General features: G+C 40.4%; 1 protein-coding gene and 1 pseudogene across 1 annotated transcript; both read left to right on the forward strand.

Annotated features, from left to right (window-relative positions):
- Positions 1–67: 67 nt before the first annotated feature.
- LOC139720082 (craniofacial development protein 1-like) lies at positions 68–24,847 on the forward strand. The gene is made up of 7 exons (XM_071631452.1): positions 68–200; positions 1,229–1,355; positions 18,783–18,847; positions 20,717–20,895; positions 22,340–22,461; positions 23,284–23,421; positions 24,682–24,847. Exons 1-7 carry the CDS (start codon positions 137–139, stop codon positions 24,845–24,847), a joined length of 861 nt encoding a protein of 286 aa, XP_071487553.1. The 5' UTR covers positions 68–136.
- LOC139720058 (zinc finger protein 862-like) lies at positions 7,980–13,121 on the forward strand (annotated as a pseudogene).
- Positions 24,848–25,939: the final 1,092 nt, after the last annotated feature.

The following is a 25,939-nucleotide window of genomic DNA, read 5'->3' on the forward strand; positions in this document are numbered from 1 at the left end:
GTGCATGTGATACCAATGCATGCTGCGATCAATGCACTGATGATCGGCACTGATCGATATGGATGTACGGCTAAAGATCTGATCAGAGAGACCAGACCGGTGAACCATCTTCCCAGCGGTTTAGTAGCAGCACAGGATGTCGCAAACCGATGAGAGTGACTACAGTAGCAGTGAAGAGGATGAAGATTATGTACCATCAGGTAAATCAGTGTACATCTTGGTTTCTATGCATATTGAAACGTTCTGACAGTACCATGTCCATGGTGTATGAGTACGACTACACTTTCGTGTATTTTGCGTCACCACACATATACAGCCCTGCATGCCTTGCCCTGCGCCTCCCGCACCACTGGCTGGCACTTCACTGTCTGGTGTCGCCGGTGGTGCATGCGTTGACGATACAGCAACTAGACTGCAGGAGCATATCCATGGCGTTAGATCTGTGTCTAATTCCGAAAAAAAAAAAAAAAAAAAATTCTCGCAAGGTAAATGGCATTTGCTGGGTCAACTGACCCAGCAAATGTCATTATAAATTAAATGAGAAGTTTTTCGCGGAATTAGACATTTAACATGTTATAGGGTTCTACTTGTTGAATGTTGGTCAAAGTCTAGCGAGTATTAAAGATAGGGCCTAATCCAGCATTCCATGATTAAATTTAATTCAAAATTACCTTGTCCTTGATCTCTTTGCAAGGGAAAGAAGTGTGAAATCAAAACTGATTAAAAATTTAATTTAAATTTGTCAGTATGTCTTCACTTAGACAGTAGAGTTCTAGGCTAGGCCAACTAGATTCTATTTTTATTTGAAACTGGTAGAATCTAACTATTTTCTATGTTTAATCTTCAGTGAGAAACTGATAGACCCAAAATTGTGATACTCATAAAATTAATTGATTTCAAGGTCGGTGCAAGTGCTAGTGTAGTGCTAGTGGCACTATCTCAGCACTAGCACTGGCGATATTAAAAACCGAACCTGAAATCAATCAGTCGGTGTTGGGAAGTTGACCTCAAAATTGTGATGTATTTCCAGTTGCTGGTGCTGGGCTTGGTGTTGCATTTCGTCTGCTGAACCGAGCTCGGCCGTTTGTGTTAGCATTCTTTTCTTTTTATTAAAAATAAAGGATCTGTATAGATGCTGTGCTGGTTTGATTGTCACTCAAAGCAACAGTCACTCTCATTTGATGATATCGAGTAAATTCTATTGTAATTTCCACTTTTTTCCTCTCAGGGGATGATGAAAGTTGTGATGAATTGGAGGATACAGTGGTAGAGGAGGGGACAGCAAATTCACCTGGCCAGAAGAAAAAGACAAAAACAAAAAAAGAGATCTCATCCAGTGACACAGGTGTACGAAGGTAAGGCGAATGAGGAAACCAGTCTCCTGGCTAAACGGACTTTGCAATTTGATGTGGAGTTTTTGCTTTGAATTGACGTACAATACTTGCCAAACAGAGAACAAACATAACAGACAGATGACCAATCATTTCTAATAGCACAAAAAAATGTAAATGTACAAGCACCTTACAATGCAGAAAAAGCATCTGTGCTAAGATATTATATGGAAATGTAGTAATACGTCTTTTCTTTCTCCCCCTCCCCCCCCCCCCCCCACCCCCTTGCCTACTCATGGTAGACGTTTTTGGAAAAGAAATGAAGTCAATGTGGTCAAATATTATATACTGAGTAGTTGTTTATCTATTGTCATAGATCACGACTGAGTTTTGTTTGCTCCATATGTGCGTAGAATGTTGACAATCCTGGTAGTTTCTTAGTTTTTGCCATAGCATCTCAGCTTTCTTGTAATGTTTTAAAGTGAGATATGCATATTTATCATGAACTGGAAAAAATATTTTTCTGATTTTTGATAACTCTTTTGAAGTTGTACTTGAAGAGGAGACAGGGTGACAGTGGTATTTGAAGAAAAAAAAATGCCAGCTTCACAAAACATGTTGTTAGACATACATTGTAAAGAAACAAACAAAGAACAAATGTTTCACAGATGTATTTTGTCCAGTCGGGCTTTATAGATGCTCATGCTTGAAGTGTAATCTCAAACTTTTGAACAAAGCAAAATCACTCTCCTCCTCCGGTTCTTGTAGTTGACGACCATGTGATCAGGAACCCAGCTGATATTGCAAATGGGTATCTTGCCACTTTTCAAAGATACTTTACTGGAGGCCAAGAGGTACCCGCTGAACCTCCAAAGTGCCAGTTTCCCATGAGTTCCATGGAATCACTTGACATATCTGTAGCGGATGTCTACCGGAAACTGCTCACCCTCAAAGCCAAAAAAGTTCCAGGGCCTGATAGGCTCTCGCCAGTCCTACTCAAGGAAACAGCTCCAGTATCAGCTCATATTTTGCAGTGGATTTTCTCCATTTCTCTTTCGACTGGTTCTGTTCCAACATCCTGGAAGCGATCAAATATCATACCAGTGTTTAAGACAGGCAACAAATCTGACCCGTCCAACTATCGACCGGTTGCTCTTACCTCAATAGCTAGTAAGATCATGGAGTCCTTGGTGGCCAGAGCTATAGAGGACCATCTCGCTTTAAGCTGTCCGATTACAACTGTCCAACACGGATTCAGGAGGGGGAAATCGTGTGTTACCCAATTACTGCACTTGACGAACGACTGGCTTCACTCTTTGGAGGGCCCACATGCCTCACCTGTAGATGTTCTGTTCCTCGATTTTTCCCGTGCTTTTGACAAAATGCCTCACGATATTCTCTTACATAAGCTCTCCACTCAGTACAATATCACCGGAAAGCTCTGGCACTGGGCAAAAGATTTCCTCTGCGGACGTGAGCTGCGAGTTTTGTATAGAGGTGTCCACTCTGACTGGTCTCCTGTACCGTCCGGGATCCCCCAAGGAAGTGTTATTGGGCCCCTGTTTTTCAACATGTTCATTAATGATCTTCCTGTCATTGCTTCATCAAAAGTTGCCCTCTTCGCCGATGATACGGTGTTATATCGACCAATTCAATCTGCCAGGGATGTCGAGGATCTGCAACTTGACCTGAATGACGTGTCATGCTGGTGTACCCGCAACCGTATGGAAATCAATGTCAAGAAAACAAAAGTCATGCGAATCGCTGGAGCAAGGAAAATGAATGTTGCCTTACCTTCGTATTTCATACAGGGAGTTCCAATCGATGTTGCTTCTGAAGTTAAATATCTTGGTGTGGTGATCAATCATAGGTTGTCGTGGGAAAGCCATGTTAATTACATAATTTCTCGCGCCAATAGATTGTTGGGCCTGATTAATTCCATGTCTTCCGGCCTTACATCATCAGCCAGTTTTACCCTGTACAAATCGCTCGTTCTGCCAATCTTGGAGTATGGCTTACCTGCATGGATGCCCTACAATCGGAACTTGTGTGACCGACTTGAGGGCGTCCAGCGCCGTGCAACCCGAATGATTCTGAAGCAGCGTAGACAACAAATGCCTTACCCTGAGCGTCTACGTACCTTGAACTGGTCCACATTGGAGTCCCGCCGCACATACCTCCTACTGAGCTTCATCGCCAAAGCATTGCATCGTCTCATATTGTGTGACGACATCGTGTCTACTATTAAAGTTGTTACTCGACGCCCATATGATGTACGTTTCCAGCATCTGAAAGCTCGCACACAAAGACTTTCAAAGACAGCCATGCACCTTTTTCCCATTTTATGGGATCAGCTGCCCACGGACTTGCGCACAGATTTTGTGCTTGTGAACTTTCCAAACTGGCAACAAAGACTGAAATCACATGTCTCTTCCTTTGATTAGACTATAATATTTGTATATCTAAAGTATGTATTTTTTGTTTGTTTGTAAGGTATCAAATATGGCCCATGTTACCACATCGTGACTATATACTATTTGCCTGTACAAAATTGATCTTTCGTCATTGTTACAAAATGTGTAGCCATGTTAACAGCATATTTTGAATGAAAATCATAATGTTATTGTGAATTTATTTAACTCCCTCAGCATTTGAGCAATTTCATTTAAATTTTGGCACATGTGACAGCTATGAAATATATTGTGTAGTTGTGCAAATTTCATTTTTCCCCATATTTTTTATCTTCATGTCAAACATTGTGTTGCCATGGTAACAACATTCCGTGGTCGATGGATCTGACTTTCTTTGCTAAAAACCGAGTATTTCTCCTTTATGTGTGGTCAATGACTGATAGATATATGGTTCCTGTACAAAATTGATCTTTCGTCATTGTTACAAAATGTGTAGCCATGTTAACAGCATATTTTGAATGAAAATCATAATGTTATTGTGAATTTATTTAACTCCCTCAGCATTTGAGCAATTTCATTTAAATTTTGGCACATGTGACAGCTATGAAATATATTGTGTAGCAGGGTTCTCGCCAGCGTATATCACCCTTGTCGGCCCCGACAAGCGTGAGCTTTGAAGAAGCAATTGCCGACAAGGGTAAATTTTGCCGACAAGGGTGACACCACGCGTGAATTTCGCCGACAAGGGTGACACCACGCGTGAAAAACGCCTGTGTAATAGGCTAGCAGTGCGCTGCCCGTTCGTTTCCTTGCTCTGCACACACGCACTCAATCGGCGCTGCAGTTTACACGCGTCCGATGTCTGCCCACTACTGCCACAGAACAGCTCTACAGTGTATGTAGAGTTCTGTGCCTACTGCATGCACAAACCGGCCGGGGTACTGAGCGAGGAATCGAAGGGGGGACCCGTTCCCATTCACATTACAACACACACACACACACACACACACACACACATGTGGTCGGTACTTGCGGTGGTTCGGTCGGGGAATTCAAGGGAAACGGCGCCGCCCAGCTTGATCGAACCATGGAGCTAGTAGCTCCATGATCGAACTGTGAGCTCGCCGAGCTAGCTACTCGTACAAGTGTAGTGCAGATGAGAACCAGGGAGAGGTGGAAAGAGATCATGCGCGCTTGCTTGTTGCTGCTGCGTGTGCTTTGCTCGGGGGTTTACCTCTCTAAAGTGCCTTTTATGTTTGTGCGCTCTTCCAACTCACAATTTCGCATTCCAATTCCGTTCATGAACTTGAAAAATTACAAAATTAATTTAATAGTCTTGTTTTTATTTCGGAAAATATGAAAGCTGGGAGAAAGTCCCAGTAACAACTTGTTTGCTGCTTTTTGATTAAGGAAGAAGATATAAAATTGCAAAGGGGAGTACGTAGTCAATGATGAGACGAGTCAGTTATTTTACTAAGAACTTATTGCTGCTTCTTGAGCGCGAGCCCGCCCTCGTTGTGTAAATGCGGAAGAAAATCACCATTTTTTTTTTGTTTAGAAAAAGTATTTATTTGATATTGTTACTTTTTGATTTCGAGCGTCCCTAACGGAGACTGTACATTGAGCTTCGTAGTCAACGGCCCGCAATATATTTTGTAGTGATTTATTCAATCCTATGATTTTCCACTTTTTGGCACTGCTATACATTGATGGTTTATGTGGACACTGAACATGCTATTAAAAAAAAAACAACAACTCATCGCACCTTGTTTTCTCATAAAGGCCACTGCAAATCGAACATGGACAAAATCATATCGTCGTGGTTGCTGTCATGAAAAACCGAGGCATGACTATAGCCTAATCACAGGAATACGGATTAAAGAGAGAGAGAGAGAGAGAGAGAGAGAGAGAAAAGAAATGTTTCAAGCCCTGAAAACTCAGAAGGACTTGTTTCTCGTGGACTATTAGAATGCAAGGTCGTAGAGCGACGGCAGTGTGACACATCGACGCACATTAATCAACTCTTTGGTTCAGTTTTCCATGAAAATATACGCCGCGTGTCGTGACCCATTATGTAACCTTCGCGCCATCGCATCACCCATGGATCACCGTCAGAAATTACTTTCGAAACAATCGTCAGCTTATTAAAGTGCTGCCCAAATTTCTAATTTGTTTGCCTTTTACGGCACGGAGTTTGTTTGCCTTTTACGGCACGGAGTTTGTTTCACGTATTTGAATATTTTAGTCTGCGAAAGTGTGTGATCTGTAGATCATTAATACAAAAAGTACTGAGAGTAATTCAGGTACAATCCGCATCATTAAAAAAACAAATGACTGATGAATTTATGTTGGCAACTGCTCATGGCTGGGTATGATTATTGGTTGGTCCTATAATGAGCATTAATATTTGTATTGTTTGATGCTCAAAACCAAAATCAGATCAGATCTCGGTGGCTCACCCAAGTGCAAATAAAAAAGCAGCATTGCATTTCATTTAAGTAAAATCTTCGCGATGTACTATTTCACTAATCTTGTAATTTGACTTTAATCTCGATAATATTTTTGGGGAAAAAAGACTGAGGCCCTTCAATGCGTTTGCCTAGAAAAAAAATGGGAATTTCTAGAATTCCACCAACTGCTATGGGGTGGTCTGACGGAAAGAGTAGAGCGTGGTCAGCGAAGATCAAAGCTTGGTCAGAAGTCGACAAGTTCGAAAGTCAGCGAGCACGATGTCGAAATTCATGGACAAATGGCTAGTTCGGAAGCGTCGAAATGTGGACAATGATCGTGACGACGAAGCGTCGGATGACGTTCCTCCTCCCCCTCTTCCGTCATCTGCTTCTCCTCCTCTTCCTCTTCCGTCATCTCCTTCTCCTCCTCCTCCTCCTCCCCCTCCTCCTGTTCTTAGCCTCCCTGCGCAAGACGTCACGGGTGCAGGATGTTCGCATACCCCACCAAAAAAATGGAAGCAAGCGACAAGTCGCAAATTGGACGAGAGGTGGAAGAAAGATCGCCCGTGGTTGCAGGCGTTCGACGAGGGAGACGGTAAGTTATCACCAAATTATTATTTTTTTTTTAGTCTACATGCGTGCTTAGAACAGTCCGGATACACATCGAGAAGGTGTAGAAAAGTAAAAAAACAACAACAAACAAACACACAAAACAAAACAAAACCAACAATAACAATAACAAAAAAAATGTACTGAAGGAATCAAAATACATCTGCAGTTTATGTAGAAATTTAGAATAAAACTCATGTAATCCTCGACTTATAGCTCTTAACAAGCAAGTATACCTGTAACACGGCGCACTGCAGTCAGTAAAATCAAGGAAACAGCGTCTTATTTCAAGAAGATTAACCTATTTTGGAGTGCGATCAATGATGCATGCGTGGTGCTATAATACAGTTTTGACTTCAAATACCAACATGATGAACAAACGCATATGAGTGTAGTCACTTTCTATGAATTAGACCTATGGCTTTCTCAGATGTGTTTGAAGGTATAGTTCAGAGTGTTGCCATAGCATTTGAATGACGTCGGAACAACGTTAAAATGTAGGCCTATAAGTATAATCAAATAACGATCAACTGAAAATTTTCTGTTACTAACGTCATTTTTTAGATTCACGAAGTTATTGACTTCTTGGTATAGGGTAGTTATTCGTGATTGACTTGTTGAAGCATTTTAAGGAGTCAAATGGTTCTGGTGCTGTTTCCACGTGGAAGTGAGAGTCTAAAATATATAGCTTGGCCTTAATCAACGTATCCCTATTACACATAAGCTCCGTAATGATCCACCATATAGACCTACATTTCCCGCATGATTATCTGCTTGCATAATATTTGCTTTATAACATTTATAATATTCTTAGCAGGGAATGGAAAATTTAACATTTCGGTTGAAATGAAAGTTTGGTCAGAGAAAAATAAAAGCTTTTCAAAAAGACTTGAAACATTGACATTGAAAAAAGTGCAATAATCAAACGGAATTTACGTATGAAGCTGACTGGTGTGCAGTAATTCTAAGTGCAGCTCCAGGTATGACTCTGTCTTCAGTCGAAGTTTGTACATGTAGATATTTTACTGCAATTTTATATTGACTATATGCTAACAGACTGATCAGTAATGTGTTAGCATTCCTCGTAAAATTGATCAATGTGTTAGCATTCTTTGTAAATCATCATCTTAACTTTTTTTTTCAATTTATTTATCTATTTTTTTTTTTTTTTTGCAGGCATGGTTTGTAGCTGGTGTCAGCTGCATTCGTCCAGCGATACAAAAGCGAAAAATCCCGTATGGACGCAGTTGCCGTGCACCACATTTCGGCAGGAAGCCGTGAAACGACACGAACAGACGGCACAGCATAAATCGGCAGCAAAGGCCCAACTGGAAGTGGCGAACATCGTCAGGAGTGGTGGGATAAAAGGAGCACTGAGAGAAGCAGTCACGCTCAACAAGATGGCTCTAGTTGGAGCCCTGCGGGCAATGTATTTCGTGTGCAAAAACGAAATTGCCTATTCCACCAAGTTTGCGCCGCTCCTCGTGTTTGCACAGTCCATGGGATGTCAGTACCTCCGTCACCTTCATATGGTTAGTAATTTGTTTTTATCTAAAGTCGAATATACTCATGATTGATACTAAATTGTAAATGTATCAAGAATGTTGAATTAAATCTTAGATAACCCAATGCATCAATTTCTGTCATTCATTCAAGTGACTCTTCAGTCGTTAACTGTCAGAACGATATTGTAACTATAGTTATTGTCGAACAAAAGATTCTCCATGTTATGTTTCCTATAATCATTTCTGGATGACCCCATTATTATCATTTTTATTTATTTATTTTTTTTTTGTAACACTGCCTAAAGATTATTTTCGTACATTTTTGGGTAGTTAGCCATTCCCTTAGAAATGATTATGATTTACACCTGCATTCTCTCTTCCGCTTATACTGTATTCTTATAGGCCCGAAATGCTTCGTACACATCGGAGCAAGCGAAGCAGGAATTCGTTGAGGAGCTGGCCTCCGCCATTCGATGTGACCGCCTGGAGGACATCTACAAGAGTCCGGCGTACGGCATCCTGGTTGATGAATCCACGGACGTCAGCAACCTGAAGCAGCTGATGTGCTATATTCGTTACCTAGATTGCGAGGGTCAGGTATGTTACTGAACCCAAGCAGTCCTCAATAATATAGAAAGTTCAATATGTAATCATCTCCTTTTGTATAGTATGACGGATTGCGTAATTTCGTTAGAGTGTTTATGTATTAAAAGTAAAACTGTTAGTCTTCCATGATGACAGCCCTTAACGACCAGTCAAGATGGCGTGATTGAGAATTGGGATTTTCAAAAGAAGACAGCTCATCTCCACGTGTACCGCATGGGCTTCATGACGGGGGAGGGAGGATAGAGACAAGAGGTAAAACCAGTTTGCACTGGAGGGAGGAGAATCATCGGAAATGTGACTTGACATAAATGAATTAGTACTCTGCGGTGTACAACAAGTTACATACTATACGAATTGATAAATGCCAGAATTCTGAGAAAGTTTTCTCTCGTGAGTTGAACGAGTTGGTACCGGCAGTGAGCACAGCCAAAAACCGCATAAACGTAACACCGCGTGTGCTATGAGGATGTTGGCGGAGAGAAGTATGGTGGTCACTCTGAAGAGAGATGATAAAGACCTTATTCACCAGAGAACTATCAAACTACAATTCAGTTTGAATGTACGTTGTATTTCACAGTATAATACTGTAGCATCAGGCGTGAAATATACCAATTGCTGAGAGTGAATCATCAACTTTTTTTCTGTGAGTCTGTGAGAAAATTATTATATTCTGGTAAATTTGCAAACCCATGCGTACGGATAATCTACATGTTGGGTGGTTTCAGTTTACTATGTATAGAGCAAACATTATTATCTGAGATGTGTCTTGCCAGAAATTCATGAACTGTGCAATCAAACTGGTATACTTTCATTATAATCTTTCGTACAGGCTAGAACATCCTTCTTGGATATGGTTGACCTCGCCGATGGTCGGGCTGAAACCATCGAAGCTTCGCTGCTGAAGATCCTTGAAACCCAGGGCATCGACCTGGACAAGGTAGCTGGCTCTGGAAGTGATGGAGCAAGCGTGATGGTTGGAAGAGAAAGGGGGGTAAGCGGTTATCGCATCACATTGTTTTGTTACATTCTTTCACGCACCAGTTCAATGTAATTTAATGTTATTTTGATCGTACTTAAGTGGCATGAAACGCAGGAATAATTCATGTTGATAAACTTGTTGCTATACTTTGTCAGGAGGTTGGAGCCATTTCACAAACGATGATTACATTTTTTTTTTTTTTTTTTTGCTTGACAATACAGCATTTTGTATTTATTAACAGACAGTCACTCACGAAACTGGATTTATGACATTACCGTAACACTTTACCTCTTAGCAAGAGTTCCAGCCACAGCAATGATTTGTATTTATAAAATGGAATTCTGAAATGTTACCATCTGTTTAAATCATCGAAAGTTCGGTACTGGACGCGTTCACGTTTACAGCGCTTGGAGAATATTTGCACTTTTTTACATCTAATATCTTATAATATTAATTATTCTTAATATTTCAATTAAATGTCTTGCTTCTTATTCGATTTTCTCTAGGTATCTGCAAGGCTCAAACGGAGGAATCCTTCAATGATATCGGTTCACTGTGCGGCTCATCGCCTGGCCCTTGGCGTAGCACAGGCTGCTGGGGCAGTTCCATACATAGTCAAATTTAAAAGGCTTTTGCAGCAACTCTTTCTCTTCTACAACGCCAGCCCCGTACGAGCGGCAGGACTAAGAGAAATCCAGGTAAAATATCAGCCACGTATGTCAAGTATTATGAATTTATACCTTGTGTCTGATCAATTTCATTGTAACGTCGGATTGATACACATACATGTATTTCGGGAAAATATATTATAACTGTTATACTCTCCGTCTTTCTTTAAACAGCGCGTCTTGAATGAGCCCGCTGTGAAACTTAAAGAGGCGAAAGACGTGCGGTGGCTCAGCCATCATGGAGCCATTCTGGCAGTGAAGAGATGTCTTCCCAGCATCATCGCCAGCCTGGAGCACGAAGCACTGGATCGCGGAGACGCTCAGGCCAAAGGCCTAGCGATCTTCACGAAGACATTCCACTTCGCAGCAACGGTCGCTATGATGGCTGACATAATTGCCAGAAATGTCACTGTTGTCAAAGTTCTTTCAGGTTAGGCTTTATGTCTCATTTGTTCATAAATTATTTCCCTTATTTCCCTCAGCAATAGCAGGGTATACACTTGCGTAACAGCTCCAGTGTTCTATTTTGTGAAGCATTAAGACCAAGTAAATATAAAGTTCGGCCAGAAGTTAGTAAATAACCTGGAGGGCTTTACAACATTGTTGAGCCGCATCTACACTCAGAAACTGGAAGTGACTCTTATCCGTTGTCCCCTTTTTCTATTTACTCTGTTTCACCCGAAGTATACCGTAATCCATATACAACTATATCTGCAATATAATGGTGCAAACAATTGCTACTCTGATATGAGAATTTGTTAAATAGTAACTTTCATGTCCGTTTTTGTTTAACAACAGAAACAGGATATTGATTTCACATCAATATCTCCTCATGTGACGGCCACCATCTCAAATCTTGAAGGGAGATGTAGGGGTGGCCGTGGTCCCAACATGTCCGACCTTCATGCGTGGATGGCGACATTGCCGATGGCAGGGACGTTTACTGATGACGGCTTCGACACCTTCGTCAGAACGGTACTTTTTTTTTAATTGTGAATTTCTACTTTCATAAGGACAAACAATTTAAATCTACTGGCAACACAAATAATGACATATTGTTTCTCATGCAAAGTGCACTACACACTCATAGAGTTCTGTCCCCATCACATCGACACGAGAAATTCATATTGGCAGGTAGTTTCTTGTCGATCATTTTGTGGATACAAAAGCAACAACAACGATTAAGTAAATTTCCCTAACGGAATAACCTAGTGGAGCGAATTGCATTCTGCACTGCGTCACATTCCATAACTATGGCTTCTTTCAGTAGCAGGAACTGTTATGACAAAGTTACATTTTATTTAAATTAGCTAGTACCACCTTCATAATGGTAAAGTTAGAAAAGATATCTGGAATAAGAAAATTTAAATTTCGGTTGTTCGGTTTTGCAGATCCATGACAAGTACTTGGATGCCCTCATCGAAAACTTGAACCGCCGATTCGAGGGTTCTTCCGTCCTCCTGTCGTATCGCGCTTTCGAGCCTGCGGGAGATGTCGACGAACCGATCATGACGGACGATATCGAGGTAAGATAAAATCTGGCGTCATCAATTAGCTGACTCTGATCAAGCTATGAACTTCATAAAATGACTTGTCAAACGGCATCTTTTTAATTTAAAGAGATATTAGAGAACAAAAGCGTTCAAGACCCGTTCTGGTGACTAGAAACTCTATGGGAAATATTATTCACGCAATATGCTTTAAACTTAAAATAAAACGATGATTAATTTGATGCTTTTCGTTATTAATCTGGTGCAACACAGCGGGATATGTCATGAATGTTTCGCTTCTCATTTCTTATTTTGTTATTGTACGTCATGTACGTGCACTGCAGATCCTCTGCAACCACTTCAATCTAGACAGGGAACCGGTGGAGGCAGAGTGGCGCCATTTGCGACAGTTGGCTGCCACAAACCATCAAAACCTCTCTCTTCGGGACTTTCTGCAGATAGTTTCTTCGAAGTACGCAGATGTCGTCCCACTCATGGCAAAGATGGCTGCAGCAGCCCTGGTCGTGCCAGTATCAACTGCTGGTAAAAACAAACATACAAACAAACATGGTCAAATACACAGCAAAATAAAGCTTTAAAGAAGGTTGTTTAATAATATACGTTATCAGTATAGGCCTAACACATTTACTGTGCTATTACTGCAGTTTTGTATGACAAAGTGTATATAATTTCGAATGTTTTCCGTAAGGAAATGATAATAAAATTACAGTACGGTACACGATACTCGAATGTGCGCCATCAAACACTGACAAATGGAAACACAACGGTGTTGTATTTTGTAACATGAAATTCAGGCATCTCTGAGATGCCTGAATTTGCAGAGTTTATTTGGTTGTTTCTCATCTATTCTTGTCTTTCAGACTGTGAACGCGGTTTTTCCGCCATGAAAAGAGTCAAGATCACAGCAAGAAATCGACTAAGCAAGATGCTCGTTCCCTTGCTGTGGATAGTACTCGAAGGCCCTGCCTACGATGAGCAGCCCGTCAGTTTCTTCGAGAAAGTGGCAAGCAACTGGGCGGAGTGGTCCAATCGTCGCCTGATAACCACTTGATCTTTCCGACGGGTTCCCCATTCTTGTTTTCGTTCTCTATGATCTGTGCCCCCATTACGTCCGTTTTTGGATTTTATTGCCGTTTCATGTAGTTTTGGCTTGTGATATTTTTTCTCTTCGCCAATGCAGTCAAGACCATTTCAATTTCGATGCGACGTTATTATGCTTCCTATTCATTCGCGTCTGATCGTGTACCGTAAAGCTTCAATAAGGCCTATTTCAAATACATGAGGGAGTCATGTGATATTGTCACTAATCAAGAAAGCTTCACATGAACATTTACTCGTTCCTGTTTCACACTAACGGTATATTAGGCTCAGTCAGAGATGTATAATTGGCGGCTGTAAGTGAGTAGGTCTACTGGTTTTGCAATACAAAAATGACAAACAAATGTCACTTGTATAGCATGGTACTTATCTTCATCACAAGTTGCTTAGTCCAATAGTTGAGGGCTGTCTTGAAAACAGAAGACGCAGGCCAATAGCGAAGTTTGCTTCATTTCTACACAAAGTCGGTGGACATACTCTTCATTCCTTTTATGAATAGACGAAAGCTATATTCATGAGAGACTGTAGCTGGTCACACGTACTTACATTTTTCTTTTTCGGAAAATTGATCAGCGATTGCTTCTTGCAATTATGTGTTGCATAGTTGTTACATGGCGTCTTTATGAATATTGGCAGAAATGTTTTCGAGCGTATAGACCACTTTGCACAGTCCTACATTGGATCGCGAAGTCACTGTAGATACGACTGAAACATTCCGGAATCATTGTACATTATTTTGTTTCGTATTTTCCATGCATAACATTGAGTCGCATTAACGATTTCATGTGTGAATATAATTCAAACATGTATGACATGTTGGTGTTTATTACAAGTTAAAAATGTGCCCGTAAAGTATAAGATACAAATGGTACGTGGTATGCGTGGTACACGTGATGTTAGATATCAAGTCTTATACTAATATAAGGCCAAGTAAAAAAAGAAACCAGTTTCTCGTCCTCGCGCGCATCGATTTTGGCCGCCGCATCGATTTTTTTACTATTTACTATTTTCAAAATGGCGCTGAAAATACCAAGAAATTTATAATTCTCGTCCCAGCCCGCTCCCCGCCCGCATCGATTTTCAGTTGCCGCATCGACTTTTTTGATATTTACTATTTTTTCGGCCGCCGAAAAAAAAAAAAAACAGATCGACAATTCACCTACAAATCGTGACGTCTCATTTCTATTTTTTACGCCTTGCGTCCTCTACTTAGCTGTAGACTGTAGTACAGCTGTAGCTTCTGTGTGTAGTGCGTATGTAATAACGCATGCATTTCACACTGCGAGCTCGGCCGATCGGCAAGAAGGAATGACCCACAAAGCAGTCGAACTACACTGTAGTTGGATGGGCGGCGCGGCGGGCCGGCCTACTGGGCTGTGATGTACAGCGCACTCGGTACGTCGTGAACGCGATAGCGGCAACATTTTTGCGAACAATCGCTGATATTCCACGCATATTTCGCGCGTTGTTCGTATTTTTCCCCGTTTCTGATAATTTAAGCGGATGAATTGTACTGTACAAATGCTTGTGAGGATTGTACGGTATCGAGTTTGCATGTAGCATTTTCATGTCATTGTGACTATGTGCATGTGTGTGCAGTGTCGGAAGGTACGGTGCCAGCAGGGAGGTCCACACCTCCCTGGTGCCAGTGCAGTGGCCGTGCCGCACCGTATATCGGCAAAGTGTGCGTGTTTTGTAGCTGTCCAGGGTCCCCATCCCCTGGTCTGTCACGGCGATACATTCTATTTTGAAGAGAAAATGAAAGAGCTTTTCCAGCAAATGTAGAATTATTAAATGGGTGTATCTACAAAATAAATAACTTTTCCACGGATTCTGGTTTGTCTCGTATTTCAGCGGGATACTTTTCTTCACGATGTAAATTCACGGACACAGCCGTGAGTGGTATCATCTGTAGTGTGTACTGTTATACAATCATTCATCATCCAAATAATGAGTGATTATCAAATGTCTTTTTAGAACATGAAGAAACATCTTTAAACGTTTAATGCTAGAATGCCATATCAGTATCATTTTGACATCCATCTGCAATTGTACAAGCCAGTTTCCAGTTGAATGTGCTACAATTGTACTGTGAAGAACTGCAAATATACATACCACTATACCAGCTGTGTGGACACAAAAAGTCACAAACGCCAATAAATAAAGCAGTGTTTTGAATATCATGGAATTTATTTCAGTCGTACATTTGTTGAAAGACATGTTTTATACCTGTTTCAATTAATAGCACAATACATCAGAATTGCAAGTACACTGGTATCAGAAAAGCCATTACAACACTAAATACCAGTATTAAGATTGTCATTTTCCCTTGACATCTGTAGTGGAAAGAAAAAGCAAATGTATTTTTGCATGCATGAAGTTTCATTTCAAGTATGGCACATATATCTATTTGTTTGAAAATGCACAGAGTGCAGGCAAGACGTACACTTGGGACCTGGTCTCATAACACAGCTACCAGAGTGATATTTCATTTCATAAATTGAATATAGAAAATTGTAAAGCCCCCTCTCGTTACCTTTCTCAGAATTACCGGACGAGAAACACATATTACTTTCATTTTGACGATCCTTGAAAAAATAGTAAGATATCAAATAGTAAGGACCTCCCTCATCGCCTTGCTCAAAAAACCCGGACGAGAAACTACTTTCTTTTTTTACTTGGCCTAATAGGCCTATAGAAACTTTAATTTCTAACTTTCATTGATGATATTTGAGGATAACATCACAAGGATTACTGATGGCAACAAATTTTAAGATATCATATCTTTGCTCTTGAACATATATTGAATTTTGTCGATCTCTACTTTAATACGAGTACGGGCTGACTTCATGATAAAAATGTACCCTATACTCTAATTTGGGTGGCATTCCCCTCCTTCCTTACGGTGTTACTATAATGTTATGTTTGCATTCCGATGAGTACCCACTCGAGTTTACATGAAGAACATGCACGAGATGTCACAGCAGAATAATGTTGTTGTTTTACGTATTGTTTTTATTGCCTATAAAATGAGCACTCGTATTCCCGATGCGAGAAATAGAAATTCCGCAGGTTTATCGTCTTCCCATGTTCAATTGATCAAACGCGTATATTGTTGAATGAGAATGAGAATGAGAGAGCTGTGAGACGGAACAGAAGGACGAGGTCATTACATTGTTTTGTGTTTGTGAGGTTGTAATAAGTAGCTATACATACAAATTGAATTGGTATCTCAAGTCAAACATCCAGTAGATTGATATATTGATTAAGTTCTAACTGTTAATGTGACATAGGCCCTATTATTTTTCCAGATCCTGTAGAAAAACACCACTACTGGTTGTATTTTTCTACAGGGTCTAGCTAGGCCGTGTGTCATATAACTGACGCAATCATATAGGCCTAACAGCCAGAGGCAGAGCATGGAGCATGGGCAGAGCCACTTTGCTTCTGTTTACAACCACAAAAGTTCACAACCAAAAACATGTTAATCAGTTGGGCCTAAAATAAACGAAGAAGCCGTGATAAGAAAGTTACAGTATGAGTAATGACTGAGTAAGGATGGTATCATGACAGTCCGGCAGTTTGTTTTCTAGTTTTCTAGAACGATGATATTAATGAACTAACCTGTGAGTGTTATACATGTAGTAAGCAGCACCCATGTATATTTGGGTCACGTCTTTGAGTAAACAATTTTCCAAGCCTGCCATGCCGCACCATACTTGTATAGTAGTCATGTACTTACCAGGCGGAAAGAAGCGTACTAAAAATTGTACTTTACTTCTAACGTAAGTCTTACGCTACGCACGAAAGGTACTTTTGCCCACACACTACACCAAACGAGATACGTTGTACTAGACATACTAGAGCACGCGGCGAGCTGAGTGCGCTTCCCCCAATGTGTTGACAGCATGCAGAGCACTGAAAGACATGTGCACAATCATGTTCAATTGTGCACAGCGAGCGCACTGGCACTTATACGGTACGTACCCGTTGTACACATGCATGCCACGTTGTATACACATAATGCATTCTCGAGAGAGATCAGTGTGGCATCCATGTGGCACGCGACTAGTTAGGGTGGGTGGCCATTCATGGCCACTAGGGACAGATCTATTGGTCATGAGGTCACTCTTTCCAAGTGACCAACCCTGTAATGTGATTTATTACCCCCATGAGTGTCCATCCACTCTGTAAGTCTGTCAATATGTTGTGACTCGGTGATTGCAGTAATCGGGTGGGAGAAGATTTACGATTTACGAGCTAAAACTAGTTGTTAGAAAACTGTTAGACCTAGCAAGGCATCAATTGCGAATCGTCGGTACATGTACGATTTCTCGGCAGCCGAGTACGGCTACGGGGCCGGGGTATAGGCAAGGAAGGAACTACCGTACCGAAGTACCTGAGTGAGGTCAGTGAAGATAGATTTTCGATTTCCGTAGCTTCTTTCTTTCTTTGTTTTTTGCGGTGCAATCTTAGGTTGAACATCACATCAAAATGTATCATTTTAGGCTGGTCATGTTGTGTTGAAAATCTCAAGGTCGCCCGCGCTTCGCGCGGGAGGGGGGAACCCCCCCTCCCGCACCCACCCCCCAGGCTGTTCACGCAATCCTCAACGCCGACAAGCGTGAAGAAAATCCTGGCGAGAACCCTGTGTAGTTGTGCAAATTTCATTTTTCCCCATATTTTTTATCTTCATGTCAAACATTGTGTTGCCATGGTAACAACATTCCTTAATTGAAATCATTGTTTATTCCAATACCTTACTCGGGTTATGAGCACTTGAATTGAGACAATACATGGCACACGTGACTACATGCTGTATTAGTGAGCAGAGTGTACATTTTGTTCAATGTTGAGCGGTACATTCCCGTGGTATTCTTTTTTTTCTCTCCAATAGAAAACATGCAGATGATCATTACTGGTTGAGCTGTCTCCATGGGTGTTGGGTAGGGGTGTTACTCACGTTGAGAGATAGTTTTAGTTATCTATGAATTTATTATTTTTCTCTCTATCTTTCGCTCTTTCTCTCTCTCTCTCTCTCTCTCTCTCTCGCATTTCTGTTTTGTTATCTGTCCAAATATAATGAAGTTAAAATGAAATGTTGTAAGGGAATATAGTTTACATGGAAATTTCAAATTCATACATTGTTCATTAACTGTATGCATTTTTACACGCAGTATAGGTTTTGATGTCGGTAGTCATTTAAGAGCTGACATATTATATGCAATGTATTATCTTTTTCTTAGTTTTTTATTTAGAAAATAACCTCTGATATCTGAATGGAATAAGAAAGATTGGTAGGTTCACATATCTCAAATTGACACTTGCAAAGAAACAGTTGTTTTGTTTTTGTTTTTTTATGTATGCCTGTTAATGAAATGTGTATTTTTTATATTGTAAACTGACTGTTTTGAGTGCACCAGGTGGGTTGGGGAGGATGGCCTGAGGGCCTAAGTCATTTAGTTGGCTCTTTCCAGACCCGGGCTACCTAACCTGGTGCCCCCTTACCACTCCAATGTACAATTTTCTGATTTCGAAAAATGTATTTGTGATTGAAAGCCGAATAAATAATAATAATAATAATAATTGTTTCTGTCAATCACTATCTGTTCAGGAGGAAAGGTTGGAATGCCCTGGCAGATGTCGCTGCTGAAGAGCAAAAACAGGGAGGTGGAACAGGTTTGTTTCTCACTTTATTTGTATGCGAGTTGTTCTTGCATCCCTTCAATAACTTTTCTGTGACTGAAAGACTGATAAACTCTTTCTTATCACGTGGTGCTCTTTGACAGTGGTCATTCAAATATTTAGCATTTTGTAAAAAGCTTTTTAGGGTTCTTTGTGTTTCATATTTTACATTTACTGTAGTACTGCATTGTCATGCTCTGGAGAATGATAGAATTAAAAGCACATGAATAAAGGTGTGGATTTTTTAATGCTTCCTCCTGAAAGGTAACAGAGGCATTTTTCTCATTTTCTTCTTTTTATTGACCATCTATCTGATCACTTGTCCAACCATTCCGCTCTCATACACCTAGAATCTCATTATCTGCAGGTTAACAAAAAAAAGTGTTTCGGAATTTCATGGTACCCAGCCCAGGTATACTACTTGAGGTGTAGCTGTGCTGACTAGATTTTGGGCTAAATCCCTCATGTTCCAAGGTGCAAGGTCACTGATATTGGGTTGATTTGCTATCATTTCAATCATTTCACTATTTGTCCAAATAATGCATATTCTCATTTGCTCTTATCAGATCATGAGTGACACTTCCGACATGATGAACTAGAGAGGGGCCGTCAAAGGCGGCAGACCCACGCCTATAAGTACAAAGTCGGGGTAAACATAATGTGCATTCGGTCATGTACCAGAATTCGGCCACTTAATTGCCAGTGTGCTTTATCACCAGCCAGTGAGTTCTACCAAAGATCGTACACTGAAGTGTACGATCTTTGGTTCTACAGTCACATCACACGCAAATCACATCATTACACATACGGTATTAACACTCATTCACGTACAGGAAAGTCCTTAAGTCTCCTCCAAAAATCCATCGAAAATCCCAAATTCCACCGTCAAAAGTGCAGAATCGGAACTTTTCCAAGCGCGCGCGAATTAAGTCCAGTTTTAAGAGTATTGTCTACGCGACGGGTCGCCGAAAAAGCGCTGAAAATCGAGAAATACGCCGTTTTCTTGCGGGATATTTTGATTATAGCAAGCCGAGAGTGTGATGATATCAAAGGTCGTATGAGTGTACGATCTTTGATGGTATCCACAAAAACGCAAAAGAAAAACAAAATTTACGTACACCAGTACCCCCTAGGCAATTACCCCTATGATTAGTGTCTACGGGAATTATTCAATGCAAGGGTTGAATGCAAATGTCTACTGCACCAGTATTCGGCCACCAACGAGCGCCGCAACGTCCCCGATGCAATTTTGCACCACGATGCAATTTTGCACCAACAGTGTAGAGCGTGATGCATTTTCAGCGGCCTTGCACACGCATTGACATTGAGCGCGCATATCGTGCAGTGTGACTGCGACCGAGCAAATGCTCCTCCAACGAAAAAAACAATCAATGTTAATTTGAAAAATCATCATAATACGGGCCAGTTTGTGATGACGGAGAACGAACTTTCATAAATCTAAAAGGACATAGTCCCTCAAATAGGCCTAAACGTAAATTTCGGAATTCTTACGAACATTTGAGCAGCGAAGTCGGATCGTTTGGGAGTTTATGTTTTCGTATGGTAGCGGAAAATCGCAAAGTGAGAAACGGGAAATTTTGAGTGGTCACTATATGGGGTCAAAACTTCAAGGTCACACAGAATTTGCAAGGGTCAACCGATTATCACCAAAATCTAATCGATTCTTTCCTGCCATTATCCAAACATCCCCACAACATTTCGTGCAAATCCGTTTACCCGTTCTCTTGTTATCTTGTACACAAACAAACAAACAAACATACGGAACCCTTCACATAACCCCCTGCCGATTTTCATCGGCGTGGGTAAAAATGCATTAAACCAGCATATTGATTTCTCCAACAGGTGATGGTGAGGAACGACTGGCAGAGGCAAGAGAAGAGGAGGCCAAAAAGAAGGAGGAAGTGTTGAAGAAGAAGCGAGCAGATGATCTTTGGAGCAGCTTCTTGAGTGATGTTGGGCAGAGACCCAAGCCCAAGCCCACGCCATCTCAGCAGCAGCCGAATGGACAATCAATAGGAAAGGTACAATGTGGTGAAACTCAGGCTACTTCCCATCAAGGAAAGCCAAATCAGGGAACAAAGATTATAGCTTGCTTACATAATATTCCATGCTTTCCATGGTGGATCATAATGGAAGCCTATGTTACCTGAAAATGTTTTTCTATGAAAGGAAAAGTGGCATATGTCCATGAGGCTGCGTTCACATAGAAGTATTCGGTATTCGGTATTCGTATTCGGTATTCGGGCACCGAATACACCATCACCAGCACCGTCAACTCACCATCCCATGCAGTGAGGATTTCTTCCTCCTACATCCCAGCAAATCTTATTAACAATTTCTAAACTGCATCAGAATGTCAGTCTACATGCTTATTTTTGCTAAAGGGCAAATCCAGACCAAAAGTGTCATTATTTCATAAACGAGAGACGGTATACGCTGCAAGAAAATCGAACAAGCTCGATTCCCACTTTGCTATACTTTTCGAAGCTATTCGTACTTTCGAATAGTGCCCTCCTATGTGAACCGGTGTGAGGAAATCCTATCGTTCGATTCAAGCTATTCGCGTGCCCTCGAAAAACGAGCCCGAATACCCGAAAAGTATACTTCTATGTGAACTCGGCCTGAGAGGTGCAAAATATTTAAGGGAGTTGGGGTATTTTTTAGGTATGCTTGTCAGGAGACCTGTGTTTATGGAATGCGTGACTTGCAGACACATCTTCTTTGAATGAGGCCTATGTCAGGTGGGAAAACTTACGAAAATCTTGTTGTAAAACTTTGTTTCTGTGTTGAAATCACAGGAAAGAGGGGATAAGTTTAGTTTACCAAAGTTTAGACAAGAAATAAAGAATGCAAAACTTTCCACTTTTAAAGCATGTGAATTTGTGAATTGCCATCATATTACGTCTTTGGTTTTTATGGACTGAAGTGACAGTGACTCTCAGATATTGCCAATCTCTGTATCTTCTGGTTCTCATTGTAATAAGCCAGATCGTAGTTTCATGAGCAGAAAAAGGTTGTATGTGATAACAAGCATGTTAGTTTTTAAGTTCACTGAGATAAGCATAATATTATATGATGTGAAGATTGTTATTGCAATCCTTTTAAATTGGTGCTTGCCAGCATATCCACCTGACAGCAACAGAGTTTAGGTAGTGTTTTTCAAAGCAAAGTATTTGGCAATGGTAATTGAAAAAGTTTGTTAATGCATTTCATGCTAAACAATATAATGGATGCTTCCCAAGGTGTTTATTGAGAGATCATTCTGGTTGCCTGTTCCATAAAAGTTCATTTTTTTGCTTGATCTTAAATTCCATAGATTATTATGTTATGTTGTCTTGATAACAAATGCAGCACCTAACAGTGAGAAAACAGACAGGTCATGCAGAAATTTTCTTGTGCACTAATTACAAACTGGTTTATCTCCCTGTATGATTTCACATGACTCTCTCTCTGTTGAATCATCAGCCAAAAGCATCGGCACAGTCAACAAGCAGTGCAGCATCGAATGATAATGATCTGAATGGGAGTAAGCCCAGTGAGACGGTGAAGATCACCAAAGTGTATGACTTTGCTGGGGAGGAAGTGAGGTGAGTGAATTGCTGCAGGGATGTTTACTTTTTACCCCTCACTAGCGCAATAATCATACAGTATCGTGCATATCAGGTGGATCACTCCACATTGGTTGGCAGAGAACAAATCATGAGAAAAAGGAGGGGGGCAACATGCTTGCTCAAAAGGCCATATGGTACCATTTACTGTTTTTCAACATTTGCTCTGCTCCAGAAAGTTACTGTTCCAGATCAATGCATTTCTGAAACTGTTAAATGTGTGGTATCATGCTTTTTTTAGTTTAACATCCTGCTTTCACGATTAACAGCATTAGAGGGTGCACAGCCACCACATTCTGAGGACGGTCTACAGCAACACATGTGTCACAAGAATTGCAGCTCACAAACACCTGAAACACGTCTTTAGTTCTTGACAACTTCCAGTTCTCAGAACTCGTTATCAGTATGTGTTGGGTGAATGCTTAATATTTTCCATGTAGTTAGTGGACAAAAAGACGGCCAAACAATTTGAAATGAAAAAGAACTAGTTTTTTGTATCTCAGTAAGTGAAAGCAGAGTGAAAACAATGGAACCATTCCCAGCACTCGCTGTGATTTTCAGACCTTTTGTTACAAGACTAGATTGATTGCAGTTGTAATGGTCATGTCATGTTTACATGTTGAACTACTGGCTTTGGAAGGATCCAATATTTGAAGACTTGAGACACCTCACACACTCGCAAATCATTTAAGGGAAATTAGGTTCCTGTATTTTACATCTTGACAAGTGCAATGTGTTTCATGTTTGCGTGCAATTCTGTATACCTGGGGTGCTATTCTCCAATTTGAAATCTATAAACAGAGTGACCAAGGAAGTGGATGCAGCCTCCAAGGAAGCCAAGAGCTTCTTGAAGAAGCAGGAAGAGGAAGAGGAGGGAGTACCACCAGCATCATCAGGTGCAAGTACCTCTGCATCCTCAAAGCCTGCTACTCCTTCAGGGTGAGTATCTGAAACAAGAATAAAGGGAGGATTTTTATTGATGTACGTAAAGTTTGATCCACATCAGATCGGTGCACACACTCGCACAAACTTGCAAGGAGGCCAGCCTCTTTTCTATGTGATTGCATTCTATTCATAAGCTCACAAAACAACTGCTCTTTACTGGCAAAAAGAAAGAAAGAAAGAAAGAAAGAAAGAAAGAAAGAAACCTTGGTAAGTTATGTATCAATTTAGAGAGGAGAAAATTGTCCTTGTTTACATGTAGAAATCACTGGCACTCAATTCATTCAGCAAATGAAGCATTCAACAAAGTTTTTTTTCTTTTTTTCTTTTTCTACCATGGGATATCCCATATGTGGTTATTGTGGGGGTTTGTGTCTACTATGGGATATCCCATATCTCGCCTAATATGAGTTCAATGTGGGTTTTCTTACAAAAGTCATCCATTATTATGCTATGGTTGAATGACATTGCCTTTGGCATGTCAGAACTAGCTCCAAGTGATGCTGCAAAGTATCCTACTTAGGAAGATATTGGCTTAGAAGTATTGTAATTGTATGTTTGGAATCATTGAGTGTTATGTGATGTAGGTTAGAAGGTCATGTGAAAGTATGTTACATATTTTGCCTAAGAAATAGATTCACTATCAAAGTGGAGATAATTTCAAACCCATTCATGTATTCCATGGGCAGAGGTAAGGCATTTTGTAAGTGACAACTTTGTTTTGTTCACTGCTGATACAATCAACTTCCGATTTAGACCAGTATCAGTCCACCTTCAAGCAGAATCATTATCTTCTTGTTTTTTCTCATATATCAACTGCATTAAAGGGAAGTAATAAACTAAAAAACGAAAGGAATGTGAGATGCACCAATGCATTAAAAAAAAAGTGCTTTGCCATATTTGCAGACAAACAACAACAACAGCAACACACCTATACTTGTCTTATCAGTTAAGGCAGCTGTAATTAGTTTTGTGTTTAATACTTTAACAGGAATAATTTCAGTTATAATTGAGATGAATGTGTTATTTTCTCAACTCTCAGTATTTGTGATTACAAATTGAATAGAAAAAAAATGCATATTTGAACAAAGTGAAATGTTCAAGAATGTCACTGTCACTAAAGCACATTAATGGAAGAAAAATATGCCTTTAGTAGTTAAACTCTGCAGTCATCCTCAGTTTCACGATGAACAATCAACACTAGCTTGAAAGGGTCATGAAGAGGTCAACAACACCACTCTCCTTTTTACCCTGCAGGTTGAAAAGGGCTGGAGGAGGACTCGGAAGCGTTCTGGGTCAGATTGGCAAGAAGCAGAAGATCAGTACACTTGTAAGTATGATAATAGTGGTGTCTGTGAATAGCCCACTGACTGGCATGACATTTTATGTTTCCTGGGTTCCCATCTGCTCCCCACTTCTGTAAATGGTAGTAATCCATTCTTATACTGAGTATCCTATTCTGTATCCATTCTTATATCCTATTCTGTAGTCTCCTGGTATGAATGTTATTGCTCCCAGTAGATCTATGACATCATTATTATGGGAAGTTATTATGGTAATAATGATAATAATAATAATGATAATAAGTCTTGTACAGCACATGATATTGGTCATCTGTATGTGCACTACATACTGGGTACACAAGATACTTGATATACGTAATAAGTCACTACTCCAAACCCCGTGGGTGGTTTGGTTTAACTTGATGTATCACATTTGTTTGCGTGTCATGAAGTCTTATTTTAGTACTATGTTTGATTTGAAACCATTACAGGAAATCATTATAGTTCAAAGTTGTTTGTGTGTGCACTTTTCTTTTTAATATCAAATGACTAACCTCATTGATTTGTTCAGATTGTATGTTTTCCAAGTCTCAGTAGTGCGTCAAGAGTGCTAATTCTGCAATTAAAATATCAATCTCCATATCAAATGCTGAATGTGTGAATGGCATTACATCGTGTGGAGTTGGCACTTGATTTATAGCAGTTTGCTTCAAGACGTAAAAAGATTTATACTTCCTTGTACAAGCTAGTAATATGCACAAAGTGAATGGAATTTCAGTACTGATTAAGCTTTATGAAAGAATTGTCTCAGTATTAGAAGAAAATGTTTACTCCTTCTGACTGCTTGAGAGAAGTGTCTGAACCTGTTTTTTATGACTTGGGCAGGAAAAATCACGCCTAGACTGGATGAACTTTAAGAAGGCAGAGGGCATTGAAGAGGACTTGAAAATACACAACAAAGGCAAAGATGGGTAAGGATGAAGATTTTGGTTTTTATGCCTCCGCCACGAAGTGGTGCTGGAGGCATTATGTTTTCGGGTTGTCCGTCCGTCCGTCCGTCCGTCCGTCCGTCCGTCCGTCTGTCTTTCCGTCCGTCCGTCCTTCCGTCCGTAATAAATTTTGTGGACAGCGTAACTAAAAAACCTTTTGAGGTATCCTAATGAAACTTGGCATGTATATGTATTAGGGGGTGAAGTTGTGCCTATCAACTTTTGGGTGCACATGCTCAAGGT

The sequence above is a fragment of the Diadema antillarum genome, unplaced genomic scaffold (assembly GCF_040938485.1).
Source record: "Diadema antillarum isolate AM-2024a unplaced genomic scaffold, OU_Dant_1.0 scf00000120, whole genome shotgun sequence".
In the NCBI taxonomy this organism is placed as follows: domain Eukaryota; kingdom Metazoa; phylum Echinodermata; class Echinoidea; order Diadematoida; family Diadematidae; genus Diadema; species Diadema antillarum.